The sequence below is a fragment of the Nerophis lumbriciformis genome, linkage group LG06, assembly GCF_033978685.3.
Source record: "Nerophis lumbriciformis linkage group LG06, RoL_Nlum_v2.1, whole genome shotgun sequence".
Lineage (NCBI taxonomy): Eukaryota > Metazoa > Chordata > Actinopteri > Syngnathiformes > Syngnathidae > Nerophis > Nerophis lumbriciformis.
The window spans coordinates 41,138,612-41,158,570 of NC_084553.2; the positions used below are offsets into that span (position 1 = coordinate 41,138,612).

The window sequence follows — 19,959 nt, forward strand, 5'->3', positions numbered from 1 at the left end:
TCAGAGGCTGCTGTCCTGACTGGATGACTCTATGTCTAACTTCCTGTGTCGTGGCGAGGTGGAGGACGCCAGTTTGGTTGGTGATGGAGAAGCGTTAGTCGAGGAGTCGCTGCCTCCACCTTCAGAGCCAGAGGACAGAAGGGGCACCGGTGGCGCCCTCTTCCTCCCTAGAAAGCCAACATCCAGCACTCCCCTCTTTTTCGCACTTCCCTCCGCCTTGATCCCATCTCCCACAACATCACCCTCCTCAGACTGCAGTTGCACTTTACGCCTGGCATCACCTGCTCCTGAAATGGGGCTATCAGGGGGTTGCCGTGGAGATTCCTGACTCCCGCCATCTCCCTTGGTCCTGACGGAAGTGGTCGAAGCTCCGATGTTGGCATTGGCACTGCGGCAGCTCCAGAACTCCATGGCCGACAGCCGCCTCTCGCTCTCCTCAGGCCCAAAGTCACAGAGGGAGCGGCGGGTGTCAGTGGGCTGACTGGTGGTCTGATCGGTGCTGTCTTGGACACCTCGACTGAAGCTGAAGTTATGGAAGTCTCTGTGGAGAAACAAGGAGGTAACTCCTGAGTGCACTCAATCGATCGCAAATGGACTGTTCAGGTTGTTTTAGAAGACGATTCGCCTCTAAATCCAGAAGGCTTAATCAGTTTGTGCTCGCAGATTTAAGGCTTAAATATGCTCTTGCGTTGCATAGCTTGCATCCCCTCTAACGGCGTTTAATTCGTTTGGAGCTCTTCCTGAATGAGCACCAACAACTCTTGTTGACTTGCTATTAGCTTTCTGTGTGAAGTAGTTGGAGTAAACAACAGCAACTGAAGCAACATCCACGTGGTTGAGCTGGAACTAATCATTTTGAAACAAGGGTCACTTTTATTGTACATTGATTGATTGATTGATTGAGACTTTTATTAGTAGGTTGCACAGTGAAGTACATATTCCGTACAATTGACCACTAAATGGTAACACCCGAATAAGTTTTTCAACTTGTTTAAGTCGGGGTTGATTCATGATACAGATATATACTATCATATATACTATCATCATAATACAGTCATCACACAAGATAATCATCAGGGTGTATACATTGAACTATTTACAATTCAGAGTGTGGAGGGGGGTGGGGGGGTTAGGTTTGGTTGTTATCATCAGTCATCAACAATTGAGAACAGAGAAATGGATATTGAAACAGTGTAGGTCTGACTTGGTAGGTTATGTACAGCAAGTAGTGGATAGAGAGAGAGAGAGATCAGAAGGCATAAGAAAAATATCTAATAATAATAATATTTTGCTCTAAAACCGGAGAAGACATTGGCGAAGGTGGGCTGTGCGAGCCCCTAACGAGTCGAGGTGAAACGATGGACGGACAAGAAGGAAAACCCGTAAATGATGTGATAAAAAAGCCGACCAATTACATTTCTGCGGTTCGCTGATGTGAAGCAAGATTTTTTTGGCTTGCTGGATGGGGAGGAGCTAATCACAAAAGCTATGTGATGCGAGAGCATATTTAAGCCTTTAGAAAGGACAGCTTTAGTCTGAGAGGATGGTGCAAGATGAGATGTTAAGATAACTGTCATTTTGAACCACAATAGAACGAAAACATTCTTTAGATCCTGCACTATCCTCTTAGTCTAGACCTGTTCTATCTAAGTCTGTGAGCATGAACCGGTGAACCCTACTCAGATGAGAGGCAAACGTCTTCAAAGACAGTCCAGTTGCAAAAATATTCACAGTAAGATGTTAAGGTAAGATACTGTCGTTTTGAACCACAATAGAGCGGAACCATTCGTGTCTGGGCACCACTACTTTGAATCCTGCACCATCCTCTCAGGCTAGAGCTGCCCTAGCCATGTCTGTGAGCATGAACTTATGAACCCTACTTGGATGAGAGGCAAACATCTTTAAAGACAATACAAACAGTCCAGTTGCAGAATTATTCACAGGGAAGGAGGTAATTATATTTAATTTTATTTGTACTGGTAAAAAAAAATAGGGTAGTTTTGCAAATGTTTGATAACAGTTGCATTCAATTAGTTACAATTTCTAAATTGTAGAGTAGACTTTCATTCATCCCACTATAGGGAATTTCCACAGTTCCGTTGCAGTGCAGATTTTACACACAACAAAGTGTAAAACATAATAAAAACAATGACAAAATGTTATAAATAACTGAAAATGATCATATAATCTATTCAAATTGATTGTTACTTAAATTGTTTTTATCAGCAAGTTTATGCTCTTAAAATGTATTTTACTACATGGGAGTTAAATCAATTAAAGTATTTCCTCCCCTTTAATGAATGCCCCACCCATATTTATCACGGACTACGTCATTCGTTTGAATCAAACGCCACACCTCAAATAAACCTATTTTTCTCTGGAAAAGAGGCTCCAGCCACCCCTGCTACCAAGAGAGGAACAAACAGTAGAAAATAGATGGATGTATGTATTGATGAAACAAAACTTTTAAATAAGAAGAAACAAAAGTTTCTCACCGGTTGCTGTGGAAGGACTCTGTTCGTCTAGCGCGGGCCAGCAGAGGGCTCTCTCTGTAGGGCCGCACAGCCCCGTAGGTGGCCTGGTTCTCTGGGACGACTTCCTGGGTCTGCAACTGCAGACTGGAGGACATACAAGATGATTAATCTACAACGGAGGCTATTTGTGTTCTCCTACCTTGAGCAAGATTCTCTGAGGCGTGGGTGGTGCAGCACAGAAGGGGCGGGGCTAATATTAGGTGTGGCACAGCGGGAGGTGCTTAGATCACACTGGTCCAACAGCTGCAACAGTTCTTCTTCTGTGGGTCCACCAACATCTAAACAACACGGGCAGCTTGAGAACATGCAGAGTGTATGAACTATTATGTAATATTCACTTATCCATCCTTCACCTTCTTTCTTCTTCTCCTCTCCCTTATTGGCAGTGTCCATTGCAGTGGTCAGATCCCACAGCTGGATGCTACCATTGCTGTGGCCAGTAAACAGATAGCGACGTGGTCTGGATCCCATCCGGCTGGAACCTTCGCACTCCCGAACCATAAAGCAAGAGATGGTGGTCCCATCCACAGATTGGACTTCACAGATTCTACATTATAAAATAACAAAAGCTCAGAGAGGGAAAACTTCCACGGACCATTTTTACTTGACTGAAAATACTGTACCTTCTCCCTGTGGATGAGAGCCTGACAAAGAGTTTGTTGGTAACAGGGATGACCTTCTGGATGAACACCTGTTGATCATCTCTCTCTCCAAATGGACCTGAGGGAACAATCATCCGAGCTAAGATGTTTATTATCGAGAGAAAATCTTGATAATAATCAATAATCTCTCACCGATATCATTTCCTGAGCAGTAGCTGCCATGGCTCTCAGTTTCCTCCAAGGAGAGTATTTTGAAGGAGGCCAAAGGTGTGGACCCCGGCTGGGTGGAGATCATTCCTCGGAAGCGTGTCACCGTCCAAGTCCTGACGTGGTTGTTATCAGCGCACACTGACACCAGCACAGAATGAGGTTTGTGATTCCTTAAATGCCTGATCAGAAATTGTGTTCTAATCTAAAACTTCCATCAAGGCCTCTCACCTGAGACCAAGTGTTTTTCAGACAGCATGATCTTGGTCACGGGGCTCCTGTGCACGGTGAACGTCTGGAAGAGCTGAGGACCCGAGCCAACGGTCTCTGGGTGCTGCACGATGACTCTCACTGCACCACTGCTTGTCCCGTAAGCAATCTCAATCCAGTTGCCACTCACACCTGACACAACCAGGCGACATTTTAATGTCTGCTTTCTTATTCTGTTACTTTTCCTCATTCAGCATTTATTATCTCACTGCAAAGGTCTTGTTTTTGCACATTTCTTCTCATTCTTACATTTTTGCACATGTCCTTGAATATTGTACACAGGTGCTGGACCATGTTGGTTACATTTGCAATGTCAGCGCACATTTTTTATCCTTGTAAATTTACCCTAACATTTCTACATGTTGCTGTTTCTGCATGTTTCCACATTTCTGCATATTTCTTCTGTTGTCGCACATTTTTTTACCATTGCACATGTCATGTCTTTGCACATTTCTTCTCATTCTTACATATTTTGCACGTTTTGTCAGAGTAAATGTGCATCTTTTACTACACTTTTGCCTGGTCATTGCACATTTATAACCGCATCTGAGCTTCCCTGTCATTGAATATTTCTTTAAACATTTCCCATGTAATTGAACATTTAATCCGTTCTTGTGCCATCATTGTGTATTTGCTCTGGCAGCGGACAGTTACTCGGGCACCACTGTTTGCCTCACATTCAGGAGATTGAGGGTTTCAATTTCAATTTGGGCATCACAGTGTAGTTTGCGTATTCTACCCGTCAAGCTTAGGTTTTCTCGGAGTACTACGGCTTCCTCTTACATTCCAAAAACATGTCCAGTATGTTAGGTTAATGAACTCTAAATTGTTAATAGATAGGGCTGCAACGATTAGTCGACATAATCGACAAAGCCGATTATAAAAATTAATCGATCATGGATTTGTTACTTTCAACCAGTTGCTCAATAGAATTTTCAATTATAGACCGCCAAGAATGTTAATGTTTACACTGTTATTATTTTAGGTAAATAATTGCAACTACCGGTATATAAAGTTAAAAAGTTAAAGTACCAATGATTGTCACACACACACACACACTAGATGTGGTGAAATTATCCTCTGCATTTGACCCATCATATAACCTCAACAGTACTGGATAAAAATATGTTTTGCACTGAATGTCATGTTTACAGAACATTTGCCCTTTAAGTCTGATGATTTATTTTTCACTGTGGTTATATACTTTGTGTAATAAAATATAACAATGTGTTTCTCGGTAATGTATGTGTATTTTGTTACATTTTTTAATTAACTGTAATATTTATTTATTTTTTAAACCGAGTTCAAATCAAGCTGCAGACTCAACCTCAACCTCAAAACGTGTACAGAAGATCATGAGCAATAATCGTTTGACTAGTCCACTAATCAAAAATAATAATTGTTAATTGGGGGACTGCGTGGCGCGGTCGGGAGCGTGGCCGTGCCAGCAACCTGAGGTTTCCTGGTTCAAACCCCACCTTCACCAACTTTGTCACGTCCGTTGTGTCCTTGAGCAAGACACGTCACCCTTGCTCCTGATGGGTCGTGGTTAGGGTCTTGGATGGCAGCTCCCGCCATCATTGTGTGAATGTGTGTGTGAATGGGTGAATGTGGAAATAGTGTCAAAGCGTTTTGAGTATCTTTAAGGTAGAAAAGCGCTATACAAGTATAACCCATTTACCATATAACCCATTTAATTGTAGCCCTATTCATAGATGTCAATGATTGTTTGGGTAAAACTGTTTTTACACGTCTCCTGTTATTGCACTTCCATCTTTTTTCTGCTATGGAACATTTTCAATTCCATTGTACATGTATCCTATTAATGTACATTGCTGTGACTATTTCTCTATTTACAGTAATATGCTATTTTACTACTACTAGTACTCCATGCTGCATGAGCTCTTACCACCCTCATGCACTTTTTTTTTTTTTACCTTTGCACATGAAGTGTTTATTCAGGTAATTGCATTTTTTAGCTACACTGTTTACTTTTTCAACAGCCACACTCTTATTCTGAATTGCTTATTATTGATTCTTCATCAGAATCATATTTATTACTGACTGGTTTTGGGTGTGAGGTAGACAGACAGCGCGGTGATGGCGTCGTTGGAGGGGTCATGATATAACTCCGTCACCAGAAGATCGTTATCTTTCATCCTCAGTGGAAACTTCTGCATGTCTGACAAGAAGAAGAAACAAAAGAGGGTGTAGTACAGTGCATTGTGTAAGACAGTAAGTAGTGTGAGTACCTATGTAGTAGATGGAGCCATTGTTGCAGCCCAGTAAGAGGAAGGATCCTGCTGTGTCGCAGCTGGTGATGGGAACAACATCTTGAACCTGAACAAAAACAACATACCATGTGACCCATACAATCATTAAAAGTGCACACAAAGATCCAGGGCCAAATTGAACAGAATTAAATAAATACACACATCTTTAAATAATTACTTACATGTGTCATTATTAGGAATTAAATACATACAGTACATGGGTTATTAAATGTAATTAATTTAATGTAACATTTAATTTAATGTATTTAATTAACTGACACATTTAAGTATATATTTATTTAATTTTGACCTATTTGGTCAAAAATGATTAAGTTTGACGGATAAACTACATTAATGAAGCGTAACAAGGTCCAGATGGGACAACATTTAATAAATTAAGGCTGTCAAATTTAACATGTTAACTGATGTTAAAAAATACTGCATCAATCTTGTGCACACTTAGATTAATCATACAATTTATTTTGACCGTACAAGCTCTTATACCTTAACCGCTAGATGGTCAGTGATTATGTCAATGAATTTGTCAGTACAAAAATGAGTGAAAAGACTGACTGGTGTGCTCACTGGCAAATTTCACTCCAAAATACAGCCTGAAAGAACTTTAGATAAAACTGTTACCAGGTTTTGTGCAAATAAATGCCATGCATTTAAATAAAACATTTAAAAATGTTCCTGGATGACATTCTGACAAATGAATTGCATTTGTGTACAAATATTGGGGTCTTTTCTTAAGATCATTTCAATTATGCAAGCGAGTAATAACCTGTGATTTATCATGATTACCGTAATCCAAATTCCAATGTGTGATTAATCAGATTTAAAAAAAATAATAATTTGACAGCCCTTAAATAAATACATCTTGCCAGTGATTAAAGGAGCCATATGTAATAGTTTCATGTCAAGTCATCATTAAATGGCCCTGATATGTCAAAAGGCATAAATAAATCATGTTCTTTTCAAATACCTCTATAACTGATATCAGTAATTCACCTGGGATATGCTCATTTCATAATTAGATTTACAGCCCCGAAATCTTGTAATTGTTTTCATTTTGATGTCCCGCCCTCTACCGTTTGACCAATAAGAAAGTCCGGGAGTGTGTTAAATCCAGATTGCCAGTTACGCAACGCCATCTTTGTCTAGCTACTGCCACTGGTAAAGTTACTCAACATGTCAGACCTTAGTAAATCTAAAAGGCGTCGTTACGATTTTCAGCTTATTCATGACAAAGCCAGCCAACAAAAGGAGGATTTGTATTGGGGGTACCTTTGACAGATGGAGATGATTGAAGGTGGAGAAGATTTTTTCATCTGACGCCAAATTTGCTAATTTGCTCCTTGATAGGTAAGTCAGGCATTTATGTTTTCTTATTACTTGTAATAAATGGAAATGGACATTTCGTATGTAAACTATATTTTCCAATACAGTCTATGATCTTGTTTAACAAAGCTAGTATGTTCGTGCAACGAATGCTTAGTGTGATGGTGCTTAGCTCCTAGTGTAATGCTTAGCATGTAGCACGGTCGATGACATGTGGGTTCCAACATTATCACGGCTGTCATCATGGCAATGTGAAACGTATGGAGACAGCCAAATCTCATGATAAAATAATTCCTCATTCGTGTAACCTATAGGCATACCTTGGTAAAATGTCTCCCCTTTAGTTTTGGGCATACATTAGGTTGCTAAGCATGCTCTACTTATTTTCACCAGTATAACCATCGCGAGCGTTGGTTGTAGTTTGTTTTAGTCTTTGTTTTCTGATAGTACTGACAATAACCATATGATTGCCATTTGTTATGATATTGTACGTAGGCATGACGTACTTCTTCCTGAAAAAAGCCCAATTTCTGTGTAAAATGTGTTGGTTAGAGATTTGTTATTGCCAAAATGCTTGTCTATTCAGCTATTATGGTCCCAACACCTCAAACCCTAATAAGAGGCAGTGGACGTTTAAAGTTCCTTGGAGTAGCCCAGTCGATCGAGCTGGATTCGGGTGCGTAACTGGCAACCTCAGTCAGGGAGAGGGGTGAGGGGGCTACAGAATTTTGACCGTGATTACAGTACCATTTCTGGCCACATTATTACAAATCCATCCATCCATCCATTTTCTACAGCTTGTCCCTTTTGGGGTCGCGGGGGGTGCTGGAGCCTATCTCAGCTGCATTCGGGCAGAAGGCGGGGTACACCCTGGACAGGTCGCCACCACAGATAGACAGACAACATTCACACTCACATTCACACACTAGGGCCAATTTAGTGTTGCCAATCAACCTATCCCCAGGTGCATGTCTTTGGAGGTGGGAGGAAGCCGGAGTACCCGGAGGGAACCCACGCAGTCACGAGGAGAACATGCAAACTCCACACAGAAAGATACCGAGCCCGAGACTGAACCCAGGACCACTCAGGACCTTACATCGTGCTGCCCATTATTACAAATGGCTCCTTTAAATAAATCATGGAATAATGAAATAAGTAATATATTAAATTATGAAATAATTAAATCATGAAATCAATTAAATCATGAAATAATTAAATTAATAATTAAATAAATCATTAAATAATTCAATTAATTGACACAATTAAATATTGAATGCCAATTATAATTGATAAATGGCACAATTATTTAAAGATGTCTTAGTTTAATTAATTTTGTCCCAATTGGACCCCACATACACAATACCTGCCAGTGCTGCGTGACAGCGTTCCACACTCCAACCTTCCCCGTGTGACTGGTAGCCACCAGCTGGTTTCCAATGAAGAAGAGATCATCCACAGGCACACCGAGGCTAAACACACCTGGTGAGAAAAATAAGTGATCAACAATGTCTATTTTCATTGCAGCTTTTAATGTAGACCATCATCTACCTATCTCATTGCCGCTGCCTCCATCTTGGATGCTCCACAGGATGATGCTGCTTTCTGATGCAGCTGCCACCATCTTGTCCTTGTCTCCGTGCGGCCCACCTACCACCTTGGCGTTGAGCGCGATGCGTTCAATGGTCCGGTCAAGGTAAGGAGAGGAGAACACTTGCTGCCATCCAGTAGATTCCTTTATCCTGTCGTAAACGTTTCATCAGCGTTCGACATCTTTAATTGTGTCTTTTTTTTTGTGTTGTCACGTCACAAGCACCTGTAGCAGATGACAAAGTGTGCGTACGCCGCTACAATCCAGTTGTGGTGTCCTGCTACAATGAGCACCTTGCGAGGGTCGGGTCCTTAAGAGGAAGGCGCCAACGTGAAAGCTCACATCACCATTGCACTCCTTCACTCTTTTTCAGGTCACCTACCGAGTTTGTGTGTGTCATCTAATCCAGGTGAGCCAGGGATTGGAGGGGTTGAAGGTGGACCACCGTGGGGTAACCCTTCCGCGCCACTGGGGCCTGAGCGCTCGTCACAGGAGTGGACGGAGCTTGACTTACGACCAGGGATGACTGATGGAGTAATACAGAGAAGTTACGCCGTTGCTCATATTCTCACAAAGCCTGTTTCCTTACCTGGCGGTGGAAGGTAACCATGAAAGAGAACGCTACCACATGACGACCGGTCCAGTTCTTCGCACAGCAGAAGGCGCCGCACTACACACAAACATTAAATATATATACAATATACTAATAACATTAGGCATTCATTTGAGAATGATGTCAATTGTGTGGATTTGAATGCACTACTTGGCCCCCACCAGCAGAGGCCAATGTGGTGATATCCTTTACTGATGTCGTTTTTTGATGCGGTACTGCCTGAGAGATCGAAGGTCACGGGAATTCAATGTTGGTTTTCGGCCTTGCCGCTTACGTGCAGTGATTTTTCCAGATTCTCTGAACCCTTTGATCATATTACAGACCGTAGATGGTGAAATCCCTAAATTCCTTGCAATAGCTCGTTGAGAAATGTTGTTCTTAAACTGTTCGACAATTTGCTCTCGCATTTGTTCACTAAGTGTTGACCCTCACCCCATCCTTCTTTGTGAAAGACTGAGCATTTCATGGAAGCTGCTTTTATACCCAATCATGGCACACACCTGTTCCCAATTAGCCTGCTCACCTGTGGGATGTTCCAAATAAGTGTTTGATGGACATTGAAACAGTGTAGGTCTCACTTGGTAGGATATGTACAGCGAGCAGTGAACATATTGAGCTCAGAAAGCATAAGAACAAGTATATACATTTGATTATTTACAATCCAGGGAGGTGGGGGGAGGGGTTACTCTAGGGTTGTAGTTGCCTGGAGGTGTTCTTTTAGTGCGGTTTTGAAGGAGGATAGAGATGCACTTTCTTTTACACCTGTTGGGAGCGCATTCCATATGGATGTGGCATAAAAGGAGAATGAGTTAAGACCTTTGTTAGATCGGAATTTGGGTTTAACGTGGTTTGTGGAGCTCTCCCTGGTGGTGTTGTTATGGCGGTCATTTACGTTAAGGAAGTAGTTTGACATGTACTTCGGTATCAGGGAGGTGTAGCGAATTTTATAGACTAGGCTCAGTGCAAGTTGTTTTACTCTGTCCTCCACCCTGAGCCAACCCACTTTGGAGAAGTGGGTAGGAGTGAGGTGGGATCTGGGGTGGAGGTCTAGAAGTAACCTGACTAGCTTGTTCTGGGATGTTTGGAGTCTTGATTTGAGGGTTTTAGAGTTGCTGGGGTACCAGGAGGAGAGTAAAACTGTTGATGCACATATCTTGGCCTCCTGTCTCTTCAATAACACATCTCCACATTTGTGAGCCATTGACGTGAGCAATGTCCAGCAGTAACAACATGGCAGGACTTGCACCATTCAACACGGCTAATTCCGGCGCTATCTTTACCGTGAAGATCAAGTTGACCAACTTTTGGCAGAAGAACCTACAGTTGTGGTTACAGCACATTGACACCCAGTTTCAATTGGGAAAATTACACAGGAAATGACTAAATATTTCTACGTAGACGCCGTGCTTGAAGCCTCGATGACGGCCATAGCCATGATGCTTGGAGGATCCTCTCGCAATTGGCAAGTAGAAAGCACTCAAGGCTACTATATTGGGTAACAAGTGTGAATATATTTATGTCCAAATGGCTCTAATAGTATTCAGAATGTTGAAACTGGGAAAATACTTTATTTATGAATAAGAATCCTACTTTGTGTAAATTAATTTACAGCGGTCAAGTTCAGAACCAATTATTTGAGACAACTGCATATACGTTCTTTCTAGTTTGCATTTTGTAAACACTACTTAATCCGTCATCACAAAGATAACCTCTCCTTTTCAAGTTCAATGACAATGAAGGGAAGTTCCAACCATGAAATAGGAAGTAAAACAATATAACAGTTCCTTAGGGAGTGATGACTTCACTTATTAAAAATTGAATTACACGGCAGATGCTGTGCACCTGTATAAGACGTACCTATGGGAGTTATGCCGTAGAACTCTGCTTCATGTCGCAGAACGCTGATGTTGACGCCACTGTGGAGACACATAATAAAAAATAATAGATTCATTCTGCGAGACATGACAACATGGAAGCATAATGCCTGAAGGATTTCTTACCGCAGGTCCAGTTCTTTGGTTCGGAGGAAATTTAGAATTGGTGCAAAAGCTGTAGGATCTCTGTCAATAAATATCTAGATAGATGACGAGAGAGTGATGGATATCATGGTTAATGGAATACATTGACTAAAAATGATACACAATGCAGCATGTGGCGAACACAGAAACTTAACATTTTTTGTATATATGAATGATCATACTTTAACAATGTTATGATTATTTTTAAATTTGAAATGATAAAGCACTTTTAAAAAAAGGTGTTCTTATTTTGGATTAGTAAATACAGAATGTACTTACAGCTCCAGTTTCATCCCGAAGAGTGGATATTCTTCCACTCAGCAGACTGGAACACACACACAACCATTTAATACAAGATTGGTATCTATTGCTACATAGCAATAGATACCAATCTTACCCTACACCTCCTCCCCATCCTTGCACGAGGAACACTTAACTTGCACACGTGTCCCAACAGTGCAGAGCTTTTATTTGGTTTAGTTTGCTGTCATTGTTTTTACATTTGCAATTTTACACTGCAGCATCAAAATGTATTGTATTTTCCATTCATTTCATTCTACATATTATTAACCAATGCTATTTATTAACCACTCTATTTGTATCCCATTATGTTTAAATTATTGTCTACACACTATTGTTCTTGTATTACTCATTGGTCTAAATCTGGGTACTTTCATGCCATCTGCTGGTTTGACAATAAAGTTAATTGAATCATTGAAGCATGTATCTAGTGGTACATCTGCCACCTTTGCATTATAAAAGGTTCCACAGTGTACTTGACAGTGAATATGGATATAAGTATAGAGACATACCTCCTGCGTCAACTATACTGTATTAAAAGGGGCCCTACTATGCAAAATCTACTTTGTTTACCTATTGGTACCTGTTTTTGTGTGTTTGGGATATGCATTCATCCTAAAACCTTGAAATCAAACCATGAAGTCATGGCAGAGATATTTATAAAACAATCTTGTCTTCCTCATACTTCCCCCAAACGAGTCAAAAAATGTGCACAACCTGTGGCATTTTTCCCAGTGGTGATGTCAGCGGATATCGCCATATATGGTAAAGTTTCACCCGAAGAGCTTTGCGCGAGTTCGTTGCTGTAGTCTGACATCTTAGTCAATACCGTAAGTTCCTTCTTTTTCCTCTATCCTCTTGTTGTGGGGCAGACTAGTTCGTACATGCACGTGCATCCTCAGCTGTAGCCAGATTTTCATACAAAGTAGCGTGTAGTCCTAACATATCTGTCAGGAGACTTGATGTGGAAGCGCTAAAAACTACAACATGGCTGACGGGGAGAAGAAGCAGTCAAAGGGAGCGGTCACGTAAATAAGACCCCCTACAAAAGGGTACATCCTGAAGAGACGGTCAGAAAGCGGCTTGAAGGATAATCTATGCAAAATTTTGACTAAAGAACCATCATTGTGTTTTTGAGATACAGTCTGGTGTGCTGTGGGAGATTATGAAATTTTACCTATTTGGGTTAAAAATATTTTTTGCAAACCAGTAATTATAGTCTGCAAATGATGTGTTGTTGTTGAGTGTCGGTGCTGTCTAGAGCTCGGCAGGGTAACCTTGTAATACTCTTCCATATCAGTAGGTGGCAGCCGGTAGCTAGTTACTTTGTAGATGTCGTAAACAGAGGGAGGCAGTGTGCAGGTAAAAAGGTGTCTAATGCTTAAACCAAAAATAAACAAAAGGTGAGTGCCCATAAGAAAAGGCATTGAAGCTTAGGGAAGGCTATGCAGAACAAAACAAACTGAACGAGGTACAAAGTAAACAAAAACAGAATGCTGGACAACAGCAAAGACTTACTGTGGAGCAAAGACGGCGTCCACAATGTACATCCGAACATAACATGACAATCAACAATGTCCCCACAAAAAAAAGATAGCAACAACTTAGATAGTCTTGATTGCTAAAACAAAGCAGGTGAGGGGAATAGCGCTCAAAGGAAGACATGAAACTGCAACAGGAAAATACCTACAAAACAGGAAAAGCCACCAAAATAGGAGCGCAAGACAAGAACTAAAACTATACGCACGGGAAAAACACCAAAAAAACTCTAAATAAGTCCCGGCGTAATGTGAAAGATTGTGACAGTACACCTACTTAGAGACAAGAGCTATAGTGATGCATGCTTGGTTATGGTTTAAATTGTGACGACTTTTTATTTTCTACGGAATTCCTTTTTTTGAATGATTTCTGCTGGTGGGGTGCCTCCGGATTTTTTCGATGAAAATAATGCGCCTTGGCTCAAAAAAGGTTGAAAAACACTGATGTAGACCACATGGAAGTGTTTTAAATGTAGGGACACAATCACAATAGGACCCTTCTAACTGTTTGCACTGCATGTATGAATATAAAAAAGATTTTGCATCATCTCAACTAGGGATGTCCGATAATATCGGCCGATAAATGCTTTAAAAAGTAATATCGGAAATTATCGATATCGGTTTCCAAAAGTAAAATTTGTGACTTTCTAAAACGCTGCTGTGTACACGGACGCAGGAAGATGTACAGAGCACCAATTAATCCTTGAAGGCGCTGCCTTTGCGTACTGGCCCAGCCACATACTATCTATGGCTTGACACACGCACTCGCCAATGCAAGCATACTTGATCAAAAGCCATACAGGTCACACTGACGGTGGCCGTATAAACAACTTTAACACTGTTACAAATATGCGCCACACTGTGAACCCACACCAAACAAGAATGACAAACACATTTCGGGAGAACATCCGCACCGTAACACAACATAAACACAACAGAACAAATACCCAGAACCCCTTGCAGATGCTTGTTTTCATTCAGAAAAATCTACCTCTCACACGTGATGACAAGGAGGAAAATAATTAGCCCACTCTTTGAGCTTCATCTGTTGCACAAATAGACTAATAGTCTGGACTGAGTGAAGCTGTTTTATTTATGTGTTGTGCCTTTTTTCCCCATGCACCTTAAAGGATGGCTGTGTTTTCTACTAGTCTAGACTGAAGCAGTTTTATTAATGTTCATGCACTTTAAAAGGATGGCTGTGTTTTCTACTAGTCTAGACTGAAGCAGTTTTATTAATGTTCATGCACTTTAAAGGATGGCTGTGTTTTCTATTAGTCTAGACTGAAGCAGTTTTATTAATGTTCATGCACTTTAAAGGATTGCTGTGTTTTCTACTAGTCTAGACTGAAGCAGTTTTATTAATGTTCATGCACTTTAAAGGATGGCTGTGTTTTCTATTAGTCTAGACTGAAGCAGTTTTTTATTTGTGTGCCTTTCTTGTTTTTATTTGCACATTTTTGTTACTCATACGAATACGTTAAGAACAGGGCATATTGAGCCCAGTTTATAGTATACTCTGGACTGAAGCTGTGTGCCTTCATTGTTTTTGTAGCTGTTGTTTTGAGGCATGTTTTTAAAAAAATGCACTTTGTGAAAGTCAAAGTTAAACAGTGTTTCCCATAGTTGTAGTGGGTATCAGGAGTATTTCAGGGAGAGCATGTCCCACATTCCAAGCTGCTGTTTTGAGGCATGTTAAAACAAATAATGCACTTTGTGACTTCAATAGTAAATATGACAGTGCCATGTTGGCACGTTTTTCCATAACTTGAGTTGATTTATTTTGGAAAACCTTGTTACATTGTTTAATGCATCCAGCGGGGCATCACAACAAAATTAGGCATAATAATGTGTTAATTCCACAACTATATATATCGGTATCGGTTGATATCGGTAATTAAGAGTTGGACAATATCGGCCAAAAAGCCACTATGGCACATCCTTAATCTCAACCCAAAACGTGAGTAAATGGAACATTTCTACACTTTATTTCAATGAATAATGCAGTCGCTGGACAAAGATGATAATTTTCTGTGTGCGCGTGTGTGTGGTGACGTCATCCGCGAGCTGTGCAGCTTGTCCTGAAATGACCACAGTGTCCCATCTTATTTCCAAATTGTAATATACAAAAGGTTACCTTGAGAAGAAGGAGTCAGGGATCCACATGAGGGTCTGCCTGGAGGTGCTGAACCTTCAACATAGAATATGAAAACATAGCATTACAGTATTAGTAGTAATGAGAGTGACAGCTTTTCAAAGACTGTGTGAGCATCCACGCACATCTCCTATTACCGCTCCGTGCCTCAAATTACCAACCCCACGGACGGTACCATAGCACCCGCTGTCCCGTCTTACCGTGTCCCTCCCACGTTCAGCTGGATGATTTCCCCCATTCCTGTCGTGAGGTCGCCCCCGTTCGTCGCCATGATGAGCGAACCGAGCAGGACAACAAGTGGATACAAGTCAGGGCTGCATGACCACAGCTAGCATGCTAACATCGCGCTCCTCTCCGGGGGCTCTGCCGCTGATGTCCACACCAACAACACCGGCAGCCTGACACCCTCAGCCGCGTCCCTCCCGCCATACAACAGCCCTAACGTGCGTCCGATATGTGGACGGCCTTTCTTTTTATCCCCCTCCCACACACACACAAAGTGTTTGTTTTCCAAAAGCTAAATGGTGATAGTGTGCCCACCAGTGACGGCCATGCAGATCGTAAATAACATCTTACGCAGCAGCAACGTGAACCAGCTGTGTGAAGAGTACAAGCACAGCGAGAGGGATACCTCCCCATTACTTCCGCTTTCGCCTCACGTGACTTCCGCAAAGCGAGTTTGATTGAGACTTTTATTAGTAGATTGCACAGTACAGTACATATTCCGTACAATTGACCACTAAATAGTAACACCCGAATAAGTTTTCCAACTTGTTTAAGTCGGGGTCCACGTAAATCAATTCATGGTAAAGTGCATGTTCCTTTATTTTTATCTTCACTAAATACGTTTATGCGATGAATTTACACTTTGTTATCGTTCAAATACCGCAGTGGGGCGGTATAGCTCTGTTGGTAAAGTGGCCGTGCCAGCAACTTGAGGGTTCCAGGTTCCATCCCCACTTCCGCTATCCTATTGATTGATTGATTGATTGATTGAGACTTTTATTAGTAGATTGCACAGTGCAGTCATACTTGCCAACCCTCCCGAATTTTCCAGGAGACTCCCGAAATTCAGCACCTCTTCCGGAAAACTCCCGGGACAAATATTATCCCGAAAATCTCCCGATTTTCAGCCGGAGCTGGAGGCCACGCCCCCTCCAGCTCCATGCGGACCTGAGTGAGGACAGCCTTTTTTTCCCGACGGGAGGACAACAGGGTGACAAGAACTAAATCATCCAGACTAGAGATACATTTTATTATTATGTTTATCTTACCTAAAAATAAATATATTTATTAATTTAAAAAATAAATAAAAAATCACATTTTTACTATAATTTGCTAAAAACATCAAAATTAATTGTATTTTTATTTGTATTTTTTCTGACTCCTTATTACATCCAGCCATAGAATTATACATTAAAATAAACATATTTGAAATAATTAATTTTAAATTATCATAATAATTTATTTAAATGACCATATTTAATTATTAAAATAATTGCTTGTTTATCAACAACTTTAGCATTTTATTCATTACATTTTGAAGCTCTCAGAAGCCAAGTTATGTTATATTCCTTAAGATTTATTAATGCAAGTTTGAAGTATCAATTATCTAAACAGTTTTGTTTGCATATTTTCAGGATGTAGATATATATATATATATATATAGCTGTCAATATACTCCTCCCCTCCTAACCACGCCCCCACCACCTCCCAAAATCGGAGGTCTCAAAGTTGGCAAGTATGCAGTGCAGTACATATTCCGTACATCCATCCCATCCATCCATTTTCTACCGCTTATTCCCTTCGGGGTCGCGGGGGGCGCTGGAGCCTATCTCAGCTACAATCGGACGGAAGGCGGTGTACACCCTGGACAAGTCGCCACCTCATCGCAGGGCCAACACAGATAGACAGACAACATTCACACTCACATTCACACAATTGACCACTAAATGGTAACACCCGAATAAGTTTTCAACTTGTTTGAGTCGGGGTCCACGTTAATCAATTCATTCTAGTCACTGCCGTTGTGTCCTTGGGCAAGACACTTTACCCACCTGCTCCCAGTGTCACCCACACTGGTTTAAATCTAACTTAGATATTGGGTTTCACTATGTAAAGCGCTTTGAGTCACTAGAGAAAAGCGCTATGTAAATATAATTCACTTCACTTCACATCTATACTTACTTACTTTACTTAGGCCTTTAAATTCCCTGAGAAACATAGGCCAATGATGAAACTCCTCCATCCCCTTCGGTCTTGTGCCCTTCGCTCCAGTTGTTGCCATGACAGCCCTTGCGCCTTCATCTCCTGCTCTGTGGTTCTTCTCCAGGTGGCTCTAGGCCTTCCTCTCTTCCTCTTGCCTTGCGGGTTCCATGTTAGAGCATGTTTCGTGATTGAGCTATTATGTCTATGCAGTGTGTGACCAATCCATTTCCATTTCCTCCTGATTTGTGTTTCTATTGTGTCTTGTCTAGTGAGGTCCCACAGGTTGGCATTGGAGATGGTGTTCGGCCAGTAGATACCTAGGAGGCGACGGAGGCAGCGGTTGAAGAATATCTGTATTTTGTTGAGTATGTTGGCAGTGATCTTCCAGGTTTCTGAACTGTAGAGTAAGGTGGATTTGACGTTTGAGTTGAAGATTTGCCGTTTGGTCTTGAGTGATATGTTTTTTGCTTTCCAGATTTTATTTAGGATAGTGAATGTGGTCCTTACTTTTCCAATTCTGGCACTGACATCCTCCACCGTTCCTTTGTCCACAGCAATAATGCTTCCTAGGTAAGTAAAGGTGGTAACCTCGTCTATCTGATTATGATCCATGTTTATTGGGGAGTTGTTCTTGTTGTTAATACGCATTAACTTGGTTTTTGATGTGTTGATTTTGAGTCCAAGCGATTCACAACAACTATGCTAACTTTGAATTGAGACTCTCCGAGAGAGTGGTGTTGTTTTTTGTTATCAACACAACATTTCAGAAATGTTTAAAAACTAGCGTGTAGATTGCATAAAACAAGCTGTAGAAATGAGACACTTGCAAATAAATACACAGTACGATACAGCAGTAGTCCCCAACCACCGGTCCGGAGACCGGTACCGGTCCGTGACGCATTTGCTACCGGGCCGCAGAGAAACATTACATATGTTTTAAAATTTCTGTTCAGGAGAGAAAACACAGAAGATAATACAAATAATAACAGAATAAATGAACAAATTAAAAAGATGATTTGACAAAAACAGACTACCATTGAATCTCAGTAAAACTAAAATAATGCTATTTGGTAACAGTAGAAAAGAGCATCATACACAAATACAAATAGACGGAGGAGATATTGAAAGGGTAAAAGAAACCAGATTTTGGGGAGTATTAACAGATGATAAAATGAACTGGAAATCTCATATAAAAAATATACAACATAAGGTGGCAAGAAACATGTCAATAATGAACAAAGCAAAATACGTCCAGGTCCAAAAATCACTTCAAGTTATCTACTGCACGCTAGTATTACCATATCTGAGTTATTGTGCTGAAATATGGGGAAATAGCTACAAATGTGCGCTTCCTTCGTTAACCGTGTTACAAAAAAGATCAATGAGACTGATACATAATGTTGGAGATAGAGAACATACAAACCCTTTATTTATTGAGTCAAAAATATTGAAGTCCGAGGATTTGGTAAAATTGCAAACAGCTAAAATTATGTACAATGCAAACTATAACCTGCCACCCAAGAATGTACAACAATTATTCTCTACTAAAGAGGAGAAATATAACCTTAGAGGAAATTTTAATTTAAAACATTTGTATGCTTGTACAACACTTAAAATGTATGTGGAATTAAATTATGGAATGGATTAAGCAAAAAGTTAAAAATGTACTGATATGATCCATTTTAAGAGGTTGTTCAAATTAATAGTGCTTACAAAGTAAAAAGAAGAAGAATTATGAGAAGGACTTTCAACCTTATTGAAAATAAGATATTCTTTATCTCAGTATGTTTATCATGACTGACTTAATTATATATTACAAAATTGCTGTATTAATCATTCATGGATGTCATTGTGCACAAAAAGAAGTCAGTAAATGAACGTATGTATTTGTAAACGCTCTGAAGTGGGAAAGGGGTAGGATTAAATAAGCTTTGCTTCTTCCTACTCCTTTTCGGACATGATGTACAGTGAAATGATATCAAATTGTGTGATGTAATATGCTGTAAGTGTGTTCATGTTCGAAATAAACTAAGAAAGAAAGAAATAATTTATAAATGACTGCATTTTCTCCGACTTAATTTTCGCCTTTCCAACTAAACACACCAATAAACTTGTTTATAGATGTACAATAAAACTCTTCATAGGAAGTTGTCATTTGTTATATTTTTTATAACTTTGTGACATGATACAAAGCACAATAATGAACATATAAAATGTGACAGATTGTAGCCAAAGGCTGATTTTCATCTGCAGTCCCCAGCAGGTTGATGGTAACCTGCAGGGCATCTCATTGCAAAGAAACAGGCCCAGGG

The 19,959-nt window shown here is 40.5% G+C and overlaps 1 protein-coding gene and 1 long non-coding RNA gene across 4 annotated transcripts in view; one reads left to right on the forward strand and one right to left on the reverse strand.

Annotated features, from left to right (window-relative positions):
* Window positions 1-19,959, reverse strand: part of kctd3 (potassium channel tetramerization domain containing 3) — a 22,056-nt gene continuing 2,097 nt past the window's right edge. The window contains exons 1-19 of one of the 3 annotated variants that reach the window (XM_061964346.2): window positions 16,016-16,054; window positions 15,422-15,475; window positions 11,726-11,771; window positions 11,429-11,502; window positions 11,286-11,344; window positions 9,405-9,485; window positions 9,198-9,341; window positions 9,041-9,125; window positions 8,776-8,966; window positions 8,591-8,706; window positions 5,866-5,953; window positions 5,679-5,795; window positions 3,575-3,745; window positions 3,329-3,484; window positions 3,158-3,254; window positions 2,888-3,081; window positions 2,674-2,812; window positions 2,496-2,618; window positions 1-541 (exon numbers count right to left, since the gene is read on the reverse strand). In XM_061964346.2, coding sequence (XP_061820330.1) covers window positions 1-541; window positions 2,496-2,618; window positions 2,674-2,812; window positions 2,888-3,081; window positions 3,158-3,254; window positions 3,329-3,484; window positions 3,575-3,745; window positions 5,679-5,795; window positions 5,866-5,953; window positions 8,591-8,706; window positions 8,776-8,966; window positions 9,041-9,125; window positions 9,198-9,341; window positions 9,405-9,485; window positions 11,286-11,344; window positions 11,429-11,502; window positions 11,726-11,771; window positions 15,422-15,450 — 2,451 coding nt within the window. In that variant the 5' untranslated portion in view covers window positions 15,451-15,475; window positions 16,016-16,054. The other 2 variants (XM_061964345.2, XM_061964348.2) reach the window with 2 other exon arrangements.
* LOC133608801 (uncharacterized) lies at window positions 362-3,727 on the forward strand. Its single transcript, XR_009815630.2, has 3 exons — window positions 362-559; window positions 1,776-3,505; window positions 3,596-3,727. It is a non-coding gene; the product is annotated as an uncharacterized lncRNA (long non-coding RNA).